Source organism: Electrophorus electricus, chromosome 20 (genome assembly GCF_041902795.1).
Source record: "Electrophorus electricus isolate QZ-2024a chromosome 20, ASM4190279v1, whole genome shotgun sequence".
NCBI classification, from domain to species: domain Eukaryota; kingdom Metazoa; phylum Chordata; class Actinopteri; order Gymnotiformes; family Gymnotidae; genus Electrophorus; species Electrophorus electricus.
The window spans coordinates 11,886,920-11,900,355 of record NC_137516.1 but is presented as its reverse complement, the minus strand read 5'-3'; the positions used below and the strand labels follow the sequence as shown (position 1 = coordinate 11,900,355).

Below are 13,436 nucleotides of genomic sequence, written 5' to 3'. Positions count from 1 at the left end.
CCAATTAAATTTCATAAAGTTGCATACTATATTTTACTGTATTATTAATTAAAATAATAAATGTAACAATTATAACATGATTATTGGTTATAATGGTTATGCAGTACGAAAAATCATCAACAACAACAATTATTAATAATAATAATAATAATAATAATAATAATAATAATAATAATAATATGCAGGGGCATCGTGCCTCTCACTCGCAACAGCCAAACTTGTAGGACCTTTATTTAGTATTCGCCAAACTCAAGTCGACTACGCTACCCTCAGTTCAAGGAACAGGGGAAACCTATAGCTTCTGCTTGTACACCGCATACAGGATCTCTACCCATAGAGGTTTACTGCTAGATTGGGGGGACTAGATTGGGGGACTGCAGAAACTGATGCGCAGATCGTTCAATGATATGGTTAAAACATTATTTAAATGACATCAATTAAAAATATTCACATCATAATCACTGGCGACATAAAAACTTGAGCGGGGATAGTATGATCAAGGGCTACGTGAAGCGGCATTACTAGTACTTGGGTTACAGTATAATCACAGCGCCCAGACTGGCCTAGCTAACAGGAAATCAGCGTATATTTAAAAAAAACTCCACAACTTCCCCAACTGTCGAACGGCGTCGGCAACACTTAAACGCCAACAGTGATAAGTTAAAAGCAGTTAAAATACGATACCATTCCATCCATACAGTAAGAAGAATAAAACAAACTGGAGAAAGGAAAAAAAACCAAACAGTGGCATGCTCTACCGCACAAGACAGGATTAGTCCTGTAAAACACCACAATTAACATTAAAACAGGACAGAATTCTCCCGAAACCCATAACGTTGAATGCCCGCTCAATGCGATATCTACTCTGCTACAGCCTGCCGCTCTTCAATCACCTAAACAAGCAGGTACATACATTAATGGCGCACTTCAAAACCAATACCGGGTTTACAACGCTGCCATTTGGATCTACTTACCTAGCAAAAACAAATCCCTAGCGCAGCCTCTGCCTCAATGCGTTTGAAAAATTAATACCCAGGAATTAAAATGTGGAGCATTGCAAACCACCTTTTTTTTCTCCGCTCTTTTTTCAAAGGAGAACAAACGCGAGTTTAACATTTCTCGTGAGATTTCCAATCATTGCAGAGGCAATAACCTTAAAGGGAACCAGCATACCAAAAGAAATTCAATGTATACGTGTCCTACCCGTTACGATTATATAAATAATGCATAACTATCACAAACAATTAATTTCACTCAGTTATATCGACGTCAGATTTCTTTCAAATTAAGGATATTTTCCCAGGTTTGGGAATGCAGTGGAGTTGGGATAGTATAAAGGGTCATTAACGAGATAGATATGAGAACTAATATACCGTACTCTCTCTAGTCTTTTCTAATGTGGTTTGAGCAGCAATTTTGTCTTGATAAGTGTAGAACAAAAGAACAACTTGCATGCTTTAGGAACTCTGTGTAATGCAATGCCACTCAAAAGGGGGGGGGGGGGGGGGGAGAGAGAGAGAGAGAGAGAGAGAGAGAGAGAGAGAGAGAGAGAGAGAGAGAGATTAAATGGTATCTACCTAAACTAAACTAGAGGTTTCCATGAGTGAATTAATGACAAAAATGACAAAGTCTGAGGACAGGATATTCAGACAAAACAACTAGCCTATGTTTATCTACTCTTCCATGTACCAGGTAAGATTACTGGGATAGTTAAAGCATATTTTGAGGATATTCAGTTTTGTTTTAATAAAGGAGATTGTTACGTCCTGGCAGAGATTGTAATGGCTGGCTGTACTGTACCATTTCTCTCTTGGCATTGACAATGGTGATGGAGGTAATAATTTGGAGCTCAAAATGGGTTGTAGGTGGAGAGAGACTGCAGGATGGTTTCTGGTTACCTCCAATTAGGGCATACATAGATGACTTGACAACGCTGACAACTCCTATGCCATGTACCCAACAGTTGCTCAAAAAGATAAATGACATTCTTAGGAGGCAAGGATGAAGGTTTGACCTAGCAAGTCTAGAAGTCTGTTGGTTGATAAAGGAAACCTTGTGCAGGAAAATTTCTTATGAAAGCAGAATTGATACTCTCTATACAGGAGAAACCAATTAAAAGTTTAGGTAGATGGTGGAGTGCAGCACTAAATGATAAAGAGCAGGTAGTGGGACTGAAGATGGAATTGTTGAAGGCCATTAATAATATTGAGAAATCATGCATGACAAGTAAATTGATGTGACGTTCTAATGAATTGGCACAGGATATTTTTGCATCTTACCCTGTGTATAAGTACAAGTCCAGCCAATGTGGGTAAAGTGATGATGATAGCAAAACAGTTATTGGAATCTTTTAGGTCAAGTTGACAAGCTAAGCTAATTTCTTTAATGCTCTCCTCTACCAGTTTGTAAAGCTCAGTACTTTTACTACAAACGTAATACTTTAGTTCTGTGTAATACTTTAGTTCAATTTCAAATCTTTCTTCTTTAGCTCAAAGAATTCTCTGCATTCCTAGACCATGACTCTGACTATGTGCTGTCATTGGGCAAGGTTATTTGTTGTCCCACTAGGAACAGAGGGATTCCAGCATCTGTGTTGGCCACAGTACATGGCTGAACACAAGAGTGGCCTGATGTGTGTGAGGCCAACCCATTCTCATTTCCAACTCATCATAGGAATGAAGAGAAGTTTGTTGAAGTTTGGGCAGAACCCTTTGGCATCAGTATATAAAAGCCAAAGGTCACCTTTTGCATCAGATCCACGTAAATGGGAGTGTATTTCCTGAAATAGTCACATATGTTTGTTATGTCACATTAACATGTTCTTTTGCTTATAGGAAATTAACATACAAATCCCTGTGCTTGTGCAATGTTATGTGACAGTAACATGACATTAATCACACAAACAGTAGCTATCTTCTGACTGGATATATGTGTTGTTTTGACCAGATTCATTTACATGCAGTTCAACTCAGCTCAACTTAGTTGAACTTTTCTCTGCACAGTATCCCCACAACTTGACATGGCAGAATCATTATGCACACAGTCCAACCTGACAGAACCCACGCTTCCCGCTAAAATGAATGGGATCTGTTGCATTGTGGTGTCGTGCCGGACCGATGTCTTTCTGCCACTCAGTATAACTGCAGGGAGATATTTCTTCTGCCTTTGCTCATCAAACTTGGGCTAATGAAACATTTTGTTAAGGCAACGAACAAAGTGAGGCTTTTGCTTATCTGCGGCAGGTGTTTCCACGTATAAGTGATGCCAAGATAAAAGAAGGTGTTTTCATTGGCCACAAATCTGAGATGTGATGAATAATAGCACTTTGATGGTCTTCTGCAGGGTGCAGAGCATGTTGCATGGACAGCCTTCAAGAATGTCATTTGTAACTTTCTAGGCAACTACAAAGCACCTGACTAACAGATACAGTATCTACTTCAGGCATACAAATCGATGAAGTGCAACATGTCACTTAAGATACATTTTCTTCATTCCCACTTGGACTTCTTCCCAGATAACCTCGGCGCCATGAGTGACTAACATGGTGAAAGGTTTCATCAAGACATTGCCAAGATGGAGAAACGGTCTCAGGGCAAGTGGAATCTGTCTATGCTGGGAGACTATTGTTAGACTCTTATCCGTGAAGCATCAGACAGCGATTATAAACGAGCATAAAGGCATATAGGCAAAGTTTCGTAAAATCTGGTAAATAGAGAAATTAAGAGGGTTCTTTGCTTTTATCTCCTCTAAGATATCTTGACCAGCCTATGAACTATGTGGAATGTCAGAATTGATGACTGATGTTTGAATATCTAAATCATAGATGAAAACAAGATTGAAGGTGGAACAAAACATTTGAATAAAATTCAAATAAGAATACAACTACTGACTTGTACAGAATTGGTAGATAAAGAACTGCCCAATATTACTATACATATACAACTAAAAAAAGCAATTAATTATTTGTTTTCTTTCATTTTTGGTCAGCACTGGCAGGTTTTCAGTGAATTTGATAGCTATACTATATGACCAACTAGGCAAAAACATATTAGGAGCAGCTGCAGAAGTTGCGTAAAACATCTGAATCGGCTTTTTTTTTGCATTTGAATATGCAATTTGTTTCTGAATTCGACAAATATTTTTAATTATTCAAGGACTAAATATGCTAAATTAGTTCTACTACTATAATGCTATAATGCCAAATCAGTTCTACTACCACCCAAGAGTGATAGCTTTTGCCTATCACCAGTGCAAATTTGGACAGATTCTAAAATCTAAAAATGTAAACTCTTAATGGGTTTGGAGACAGTGCATCTAGTTCTCAGAAATTTCCCATAATGCCAAAACAATTCCACTACCACATAAGAGTAAGAGTTTAGACAGAGTAAGTTTGGACAGATTTTACTGCAATATTTTTTCATAAATCCACATTAAAATCCTAATGTTGTTCATGGGGATTGGATACAGTATGGTTATCTATTTCTCAGAAATTTCCCATAATGCCTAGATGATTCCACTACCATATGAGTAGGAGCCATTGACTATCCACAGAGTATATTTGGAGAGATTTACTGTACCGATTTTTCATAATCCCATATTAAAGTCATACTACCTTTAGGCAAATATGTATTCATTTTGTATTGGCTGAATTTATATATCTATTTCTGAGTAATTTCCCATAATGCCAAAGCCTGTCCACTACCTCAAAAGGGTAGGACCCCTTGGCTATTAGCAGAATACATTTGGACATATTTCACTGTACCATTTTTTCATAAACACATATTAAAATCCTAATGTTGTTAATGGGGCTTGGAGATAGTATGGTTATCTATTTCTCAGACAGTTCCCATAATGCCAAAACAATTCCACTACCACATGAGAGCAGAAGCCCTTGGCTATAAGCAGAGAACGTTTGGACAGATCTCACTGTACCATAAACCCATATTAAATTTGTATTGCCTTTAGGGAAATTAATGTACTGATTTCATATAGCCTGAATTTGGATATCTATTTCTCAGAAATTTCCCAAAATGTCAAAACAATAACTTGACTACACAAGAGTAGCCATCCTTGGCCATCATTAGTGTAGGTTTGTTCATGAATCTATTTTCAAGTCCCAGTACCCATCATGGAGACAGTATGGTTGGCTATTTCTAAAAACCTCCCATAATGCCAAAACTGTGCCAATACTACATAATAGGGGTACTGCTGGACTATCAGCATTCATGTACTTATTTCATAAAGGCTCAAAAATTTCCCATAATGCCAAAACAGTTCCAATACCACATAAGAGTAGGAGCCCTTGGCTATCATCAATTATGACCAGAGCCTACTGTACCATATATTCATAAATCCATATTAGATACTACCTTTAGGCAAATTAGTATATTCATATCATAAAGACTGATTTGGTTAGCTGTTTCTCAGAATTTTCCCATAACTCCAAAACAGTCCCACTACCCCTCAAGAATGGCACCTGTTGGCTATCATCAGTGCAAGTTTGGACAGATCATACTGTAAAAGTTTATCATAGCCTACACTAAACAGGCTAAATATATAAAAATTCAAATTAGGAGTTATGTGGAAAGATTATCTAGATTCTGGCATAATAAGTGTAGGAATATCACCACACAAGGTCATCACAAAAAAAATGTGTAGTTTATTTTAAGAAATGTTCCGGCACCAGCTGATAACATGAGTAAGCCATGAAACGGTACAAGCTACCTGATATTAATGCCCACAAGATGGTGCTGTTCAATAACCTTATCAGTGAACAGTCTTTGTAGTTTAGATACACAGAACCTTTGTTCGGCATCTATAACTCTTCATAATCACACAAAAGCCACCTAGCCACCTTGTGTCTGTGTTGAAGCCTAGCCTACTGCTTGTGAATGTAAATCTAGTCCGTTTGTTAATCCTAGCCTCTTTGTTATATCTTGCTTCCCTTTTCTGTTGCCGTGTGTTTATCATGTATTCTCAAACTCTCCATGTTGGTAACTTGACCCTGGACTGTTACAATGACGCTGACTCTGGATTTGCCTGGATTCCTGACTCTGGATTTAAATCTCAGTCTAATGGTAATGAAGAAGCAGAGAAAGCGGATGGGTTCTCTCCAGCTATTGGTTCAACGATGTTATGCACTTACTCTTCCAATTATATAACAAGCGATTCACAAAGCAATCTCTGCTGCAAACAGCGAATTCAGTATTATCCTACATACGTTGTCAAACTCATATTCATATCACACGTAGCACACAGGATACGTGTTTCCCCACTGGAGATACTACTGTACTCCACTCAGTTGTTTTCTCCGCATGACTTAAATCATCAGCTGATTACCAAGCCTTTCATCAGCTGAACCGGGTATATAAGAAGAGAGAGCACGAGACTCCAGTTCAGCAGCCACAGATCTGGAGGAACCACTATACCAGAACATTCAAATTCACAAAAGACATTTCATAGAATAGAATAACATTATGGGCATAAACAATGCTAACAGGCTGCTAAGACTTTTCAAGAAGCATTCATAATACATACAAAATTCCTGCATTATCATAAATAAAATCAATATTACATTCAGTAGTTTGAGAGCATCTTAAGTCGACTTAAATATGAGCCCCAAAATAAACTGTAAATAGGCACCTATTCAACTATAAGAACAAAGACAACACAGAAAAACAAACTGACTGCTTAAATACTTAAAAAAAAAAAAAAAACATTATGTAATACACAAATAGCCCCGAGAATAATAAACCAAAACAACATAGCAAAATGCCTACAGCAACAAATATGTCAAATATGAGCTGCAGATAAGTGTGATTAGAACTATCCCAAGACATTAAAATACTTAACTACCATTTTCTTAGAACCCAGCTGAAAACTGAAATTCAAGCTAACTGCTCAGTCTAATAAAACCTCACACCTTCAACAAACTGTAAAAGGAATGGCATTATTTCAGTTGATCTTCTGTTGTGATTTTGGTGCAGGCAATTCAGGATCTTATTTTAATACAATTTTATCAAAAATATTCTCATTATAGTTATTATTCTCCTTAACATTCCTCATCTTTAAAAACAAGGTTAAGCTGTTTTCAGGTACTATGGAAGAAGTACCTGAATGTATCTGAGGTTTAACGGTACCTTGAAGTTAACAGATAATAGTTAATGGAAGGGCACATCAAAAATGGTTTTCATGGCTTGCCCTCAGTGCTTTGTGGAAGGTCTGGGAGGGAGGTGGAGCAAATGGAGGTGTCAGAAGTGCCTGAGCACTGTAGCTCTTCCCGGATGCTGTTCAGCTGCACGAGTCCTTGGTGCAGCTGCTCTGCCACCTCCCTGATCTTGGCAGCAAACTCTGACTTGGCACCTTTCCGCAGCTCCTGCGAGTCCTTTGCCACAAAGAAGACATCCATGCCGACAAAGAGTCCCGTGAGTACGCCTGTCGTCATGCTGGCCACCTGCACGGCCCGGGCCGCTGTGCTGCCTGCCACATTGGCAATCTGCACTACGCGCATTATTTCATTGGCATTGATGAGCACAGCCTTGCTGGCCATGGCTCCATCCTCATAGATGCTGCTGAGACCAGGGAAGTCACGGTTGTATGTCTGCCTCTTTATCTTTAGCAAGTTGAAACGCCGCAGGTTCTCAATCCCCTGTTTTATGAAGTTCATGCACTTGTTGAGGTCGGCCATCTTGCACTGGTAGTCCTCTACGATGCGCTCTACCTTCTTGCGGTCCAGAGAGTTGTTGACGGAGTTAGAGATCCCGGCAGAGGCGGAGGTAAGGCCACCAGCTGTGGCCACCCCGAGGCCCACTGCTGTGATGATGAGAGATGTTCCCATAGTGACAGGTGCAAGGGCAAGGCCGGCGATGGTCGTCAAACCACCCACAGCACTGGTGGAGCCCCCCGTGATCTGGGCGACTTTGGTCCTCCAGTTGAAGCGATCCAGACTGTCAGCAATGGAATGCAAGTCAATGACATGCTGCCAAAGGCCTTCAGCTTGCGCTGAGAAAAGCTGGTTGAAGACATGAATGCCTCTTTGAACTTTCTCAGCCGTCACTGCGAATGCCCTGAGGACAAACAAAGAACTCATCCAGCTCAGCAATAAAAACAGTTTTATGATTCACTAACATGAAGTAAGACAGATGGTCATTACTTGGCCTCTTCTTTGTCTGTCATATTATCTTCATCTTTAGGTACCTGCTCCCATTCTGAACAATGCATAAGACCAGACTGTGATTAGTCATAAAACAGAATAATTAGCTTTATTAAGTAGTGAATGTCAATGTCCTAAGGTTTCAATATACACTCAACAACCACATTATTAGAAATAACCTTGCACCTACCTATAATAACCACATTAAAGTGGTCTTCTAAACAAGAATACCTGGCCAACTGGGGTTGTGTTGTCAAAAACTGACAAATTGTGAGGAGGATGACTCAATTTGTGCATAACAAATATACACCTACAAGGTGTTTCTAGTAAAAGTGGGTGGTGAGTATAGAGCCTACTACATTTCCAATAGTATAATTATTCTTGTGTATTTAATAAATACATGGTAAAATACAACATGACCCTCACGTTTAACAGTACTCCACCATCCCATGAGGTCATCAGGATCCTGTGACAGACAGCATGTCAAAACCATTCTATGTTGATACCAAGGAAGTGACTGTACATATGTTTTATTTATGAAAACCAACCTTCTCTTCATCCTTCTGAGTTCTGGCTAAACGAAGCTCATTCAGCTGTTCCATGAGGGACATCCTCTCAATATTGTTCTGGAAGCAGAAAAAATGTTTAGGGATTTATTTGTTTGTTATATGCCATTACATTCACTATTTTTTATAAGTAAAACCTGATGATATTGACACTGTTAATATTTTGCAAAATATTTGAGGCCACTGCTACAGCTGCCATCAACTTGTGCAAACAAGTATACAAGAAAGTGAAATTAATGAAAAGAAAAGAGGAAATGGGTGAACATTTTTCACAGGAGCTACAGTAATCAACTAAGCTGTATAAAATTTCCACCCATCCTGACAAAGCTCCAAAAAGGAAATGGAATATCAAACACCGTCAAAATATTCCTTTAAGTTTTCTGTGGCAGACACAGATGTAACAATTATTGCTCCTGTGTCAAATTTCCCAATAAATCAGTGTACTTGAGTGAGAAATAAATATATCGCAAAATTTTGTGTTATTGGTCATGGCTTGTGAAAATATAACATTGGTTAATACCAAAATCATAAGCTATTTTGCAAGCAAGCAAATGTTTTTGATAAAAGATTGCAGACAAACACGTTTTGATAAACGATTGCAGAAAAACAAGAATTTTGTTCCTTCATAACCATGGACCAGAAAATATAAGGTAACAACCTAATATGCTATTTCAAATGGTCTTTAAGCTGATTTTTGACGTACAAGCCTTTTGCTTAGTTTTAGTTTTCAGTTTCCATTACACCAAGACCTGGAACTTTTATTTTGTCTTTCACTCAACAAGTTTCTCAGAACAGGAAGTGAGCGTGAAGCAGAGGTGTGGGGTGTCCGTAAGCTGGGATACCTCTACAGGCTCAGTGCTGACGGCTTTAATCGCTTTCCCCTGAAATTCAACAAAACATAAGCTTCACTCCAACACACCATACTGCATCCACATACAACCACTATATGCATGTAATATAATAAATAAAATTCAGATGATTCCAGATACACTCAGCATTTGTGCAGTGTAAACAGCTATTTTTTTCTCTTAATTATTTTACAAGCAGGATAATTGTATTTATAGATCTAAACTGCATGCAAGCTGCCTACAGTTAGATCCAAAATCTATAGATAGATGTATAGTTAGAGTAAAATAATGTAGTAAATCAAGGCCAGCCTGTAGCCCGACTGGCAAGCAAAAGCCCCGTAAAAGCCTGCTAGAGCTCTGCCGCTACCTTGTTCATCATGTGAGGCATAAACGGGTTCTTCTTCTTCTTCACTTTTTTCTTCTTTTGTTTAGTGGGGAAACAAATAAACAGGAAATACACACTATTATTATTATTGCTATTCCACAGTCTGGAGCACTGACTTAGGATGAGAGACATTTGAAAGATAATAAAAAGCATGCTTGATTTTTTTCTGAGTTCTCCTGCTTAAGGCTTATGTCCTTTTGGCTTATACTGGTGGCATCCCTGTCTACACATTCGTCAGTATCATCCCAACAGACACATTTGTAACATGCAGTATGTAGAAAACTTATTACTGTCTCCTTTATTAAGTGTGCATTCTAGCACTAAACTGAAGCCTAATGAAGAAGACTGGCCTCTGGCCCATGTGTGTACACCCTCAGGAAATTAATCAGGACACTTAGGTTTACAGGGCACTTAGAGACAGCAGTAGCAATATGGCTTGGTTCATAAACAGTCTCTACCTCAGTACAGTCACTGCCAGTGGCAACTTCTGGTTCCTGTGACACCAGCACACCAATTTTCCAATGTCATACAGAAATATGTCCACCACCACCCCGACACACACACACACACACGCACACGCACACGTGGAAAAGGAAACTTTTAAAATAATATTTCTCTAAAATGGGCACAAAAAGGTAAACAAACTGAGTGAAACTGTGGATCCCCTACCTTAGCTACAGTTTCAGCATTACACTGACCCTTGACATTCTTTACCTTCTTAGATGCTGTCTGTTAAAATTTCCCCCAAAAGAAAACACGCTGTGAGAACTAGGGCTGTGAACTCTCTATAAACAAGTGCTTTACGTTTCCAGGAGGCTGTCTAAGCCAAAACCAAAGATGTTTACGTTAGCCATGAGCTCCTCTTCCTTTATGCTCTTCATCCTCTTATACTCGAGGTCCTCCCCCAAATGTTCTCCATCATGCTCCTGCAGCATTGAGAGCAACATCTCAGTTTACCCTACCCACTGATAACCCAAAGGTGGACACCACCCACTAAGACTATTACTATTGCAGTCATCTTTTAGCATTTTATTTAAAAATTAATGGTGATGTTTGCATTCAGTCACCTTACTTCCTTCCACTGTGGCTCCTTTGGTTTGGCACTGGTCAGCAGGTATGCTGACTTCCTGGCAAGAAAAGGAAAAAAAACATTTTTTATTTCCCTCCTGAAAGAAAGAACTGCTTGAAAAGTGAACTTTGTATAGAGGATAATTATGTTCTCTCCATTTTAGTTTGATAGTAATGTTTAACCACCAATCTAACTGCGGAACCGCACTGTTAGGGATCTGTTGTTTCACTGGGCTTTTTACTCATGTCAACATGTTCTCTTCATTGCTCATATCACCACTGGCACACATAAATTGACCAAAGGGTTAGAGAGAGGGCCAGAGTGAAGCTCTGTTGTACCTGATTATGGTCCATCTCTACTGGGCTGAGTAGGTTTGGGCGGTGGGAGATGGTGCAGCTGAGCAACTGGTGAAAAGACAACCACTGGATATTAGTAATACACTACACACCATTGCAGTGTATGTGTGCGGTGCAGTAAGCCATCTACTCCTCTGCTGTACCTCTTCACTGGGTCTTGCAGGGATAGGGGGACTTCACCCGGTCTCTCATTGCTGTCTGCCTGGTCCGAGGTTCCACCAACCTGTAAAAGGACAGATATACAGGGGTAGAGACACAGGGTACCTGGGCTGAGGAAGTGAAGGGATTGCTGAGAAGCCACCAGAGCCTTCCACTTTAAAAGGCAAGAAGGGCAAAAGGGGGCGGGGCATTCACACAAACTGACAAACATCAATGGATTAGGATTTTTTGGCAGGTTTAACACAACATCGGTCAGTGGTTTGATTTGCTCAGTATATACACACACACACACACACACACACACACACACATATATATATATATATATATATTCCATATCAAATAAACTACAATGAACAAAATATTTCCACAAAGGACTACCTTTCTGTCCCTCCATCTAAAATAGTGTATGCACACAATGTATGCATGTATGAAATGTGACCCCAAAAAAAGATAGTGTATACATCTTATTATACCCACATTAATTACATGCTGCTTAGGGAGCTGAGTGCCTTCAGAGAAACATTTCACAGCTTCTTTGTCTGTTTTCCTATAAAGTTGGACAAGTTTTAACAAGTATTAATAGCTTTAAGGTAGGCCATCCAGACTCACACCCAGTAACTCAGATTTCTTATTTATCACACACGAGGACGACGACTGGCTTTTCAGTGGTGCTAGATGATATGAAAATTTCATAGAGCATTACTCCTTTTCCTTAAAGAAAGACAGACAGACAGACAGACTGACTGACTCGGAATGTTTATGTAGCACCCACATTTTTTTAAATCACTGTTTGAATTTGTCCTAACAGCCGAGCAATCACTGATCTCGAGCGCATATATCCTTCTCACTAGTCATTTAGCATTTTTTTTTGTGTTTTCATCGCAACCTAAATCGCAGGCATGATACGTCCGCTACTGGAAACATTAGCCTGAAGGTAAATTCCCAGAAAGCTTCAAAACTCAAAGGTCTTAAAATATGACCTCTACGAAGACAAATGGTTTAAACGCTGTTTAAAAGCCCGTATTCAGACTATTTAAACCTAGCCCTCTTTGGAATGTTTTTGTAACAACACTAATAACTTTCGAGAGGTTGTGGAGTAGAGAAAGATCAACTCCATAACATACTCACCATAATGCATACCGACACCTTCGTTCCAGGGAGAAATAACTTAATTCACTAGCCAATAGCGTACAAATAGCCTGGATGTCAGTTATCTTTTGTGGGTCAATGACACTCTCTTCCTGGTGTTCCTGGTATTATTTTTCCGTAACCTAAGTTTCGTAAGGAAATCTGTAGTGGTCTGCCTTTTACTCCTCTTGCCAATACGTCGTGATACGTTTAAAATGTTCATTTGCGGAAACACTTCCTTATGAAATGTGTGTAATAATGTGTCTCCATTTTTATTTTTGTGGGTCAATGACACTCTCTTCCTGGTGTTCCCGGTATTATCTTTCCGTGACCTAAGTTTCGTACGGAAATCTGTAGTGGTCTGCCTTTTACTCCTCTCGCCAATACGTCGTGATACGTTTAAAATGTTCATTTGCGGAAACACTTCCTTATGAAATGTGTGTAATAATGTGTCGCCATTTTTATTATGCTTACACTGAAATATTGTGAATACATTGATATAAACGCCCATTTCTCATAATACGTGCCAAGTTCTTACTTTTGTTATCAGGCTTAAGTACTGTGTAGGAATGCGACCTCCGAAGTTCTCGGATTGTTTTCAAGTTGTGAAACTAAAATAGTTCCTTAGGATATTCCGAAGTCTCTCGTTGACTGCCACGGCGATTTAAAAATATCTTTGAGCTACCTATAAAGTACAAATCAATAAACTGCTACTGCCGCTGTCCTAGTGAGGAAGGACTGAAGATTTAATATGAGGTATAATTTTTTTA

At 39.1% G+C, this 13,436-nt stretch overlaps 1 protein-coding gene across 8 annotated transcripts; it reads right to left on the bottom strand.

Annotated features, from left to right (window-relative positions):
• Window positions 1–5,639: 5,639 nt before the first annotated feature.
• Window positions 5,640–13,038, bottom strand: apol1 (apolipoprotein L, 1). Of its 8 annotated transcripts, XM_081703581.1 has the most exons (14): window positions 12,667–13,038; window positions 12,016–12,085; window positions 11,520–11,599; window positions 11,359–11,424; window positions 11,019–11,078; window positions 10,797–10,877; window positions 10,621–10,680; window positions 10,410–10,445; window positions 9,934–9,987; window positions 9,561–9,599; window positions 8,701–8,778; window positions 8,579–8,618; window positions 8,153–8,207; window positions 5,640–8,066 (listed from the first exon to the last, which is right to left on the bottom strand). In XM_081703581.1, exons 4-14 carry the CDS (start codon window positions 11,371–11,373, stop codon window positions 7,190–7,192), a joined length of 1,395 nt encoding a protein of 464 aa, XP_081559707.1. In that variant the 5' UTR covers window positions 11,374–11,424; window positions 11,520–11,599; window positions 12,016–12,085; window positions 12,667–13,038; the 3' UTR covers window positions 5,640–7,189. The 8 variants fall into 8 exon arrangements, with proteins under 8 accessions (XP_081559707.1, XP_026876669.2, XP_035391891.1 ...); XM_027020868.3 differs by lacking the exon at window positions 12,016–12,085; XM_035535998.2 differs by lacking the exon at window positions 12,016–12,085 and having other exon boundaries at window positions 11,024–11,078.
• Window positions 13,039–13,436: the final 398 nt, after the last annotated feature.

Excerpts from the sequence above, each read along its gene's own strand:
- apol1 (XM_081703581.1), bottom strand. Across the intron at positions 8,779-9,560 it reads TCAGCACTGAGCCTGTAGAG|AACAATATTGAGAGGATGTC; the intron begins GTATCCCAGCTT and ends TTCTGCTTCCAG. Across the intron at positions 8,619-8,700 it reads CTCAGAAGGATGAAGAGAAG|GATCCTGATGACCTCATGGG; the intron begins GTTGGTTTTCAT and ends TGTCTGTCACAG.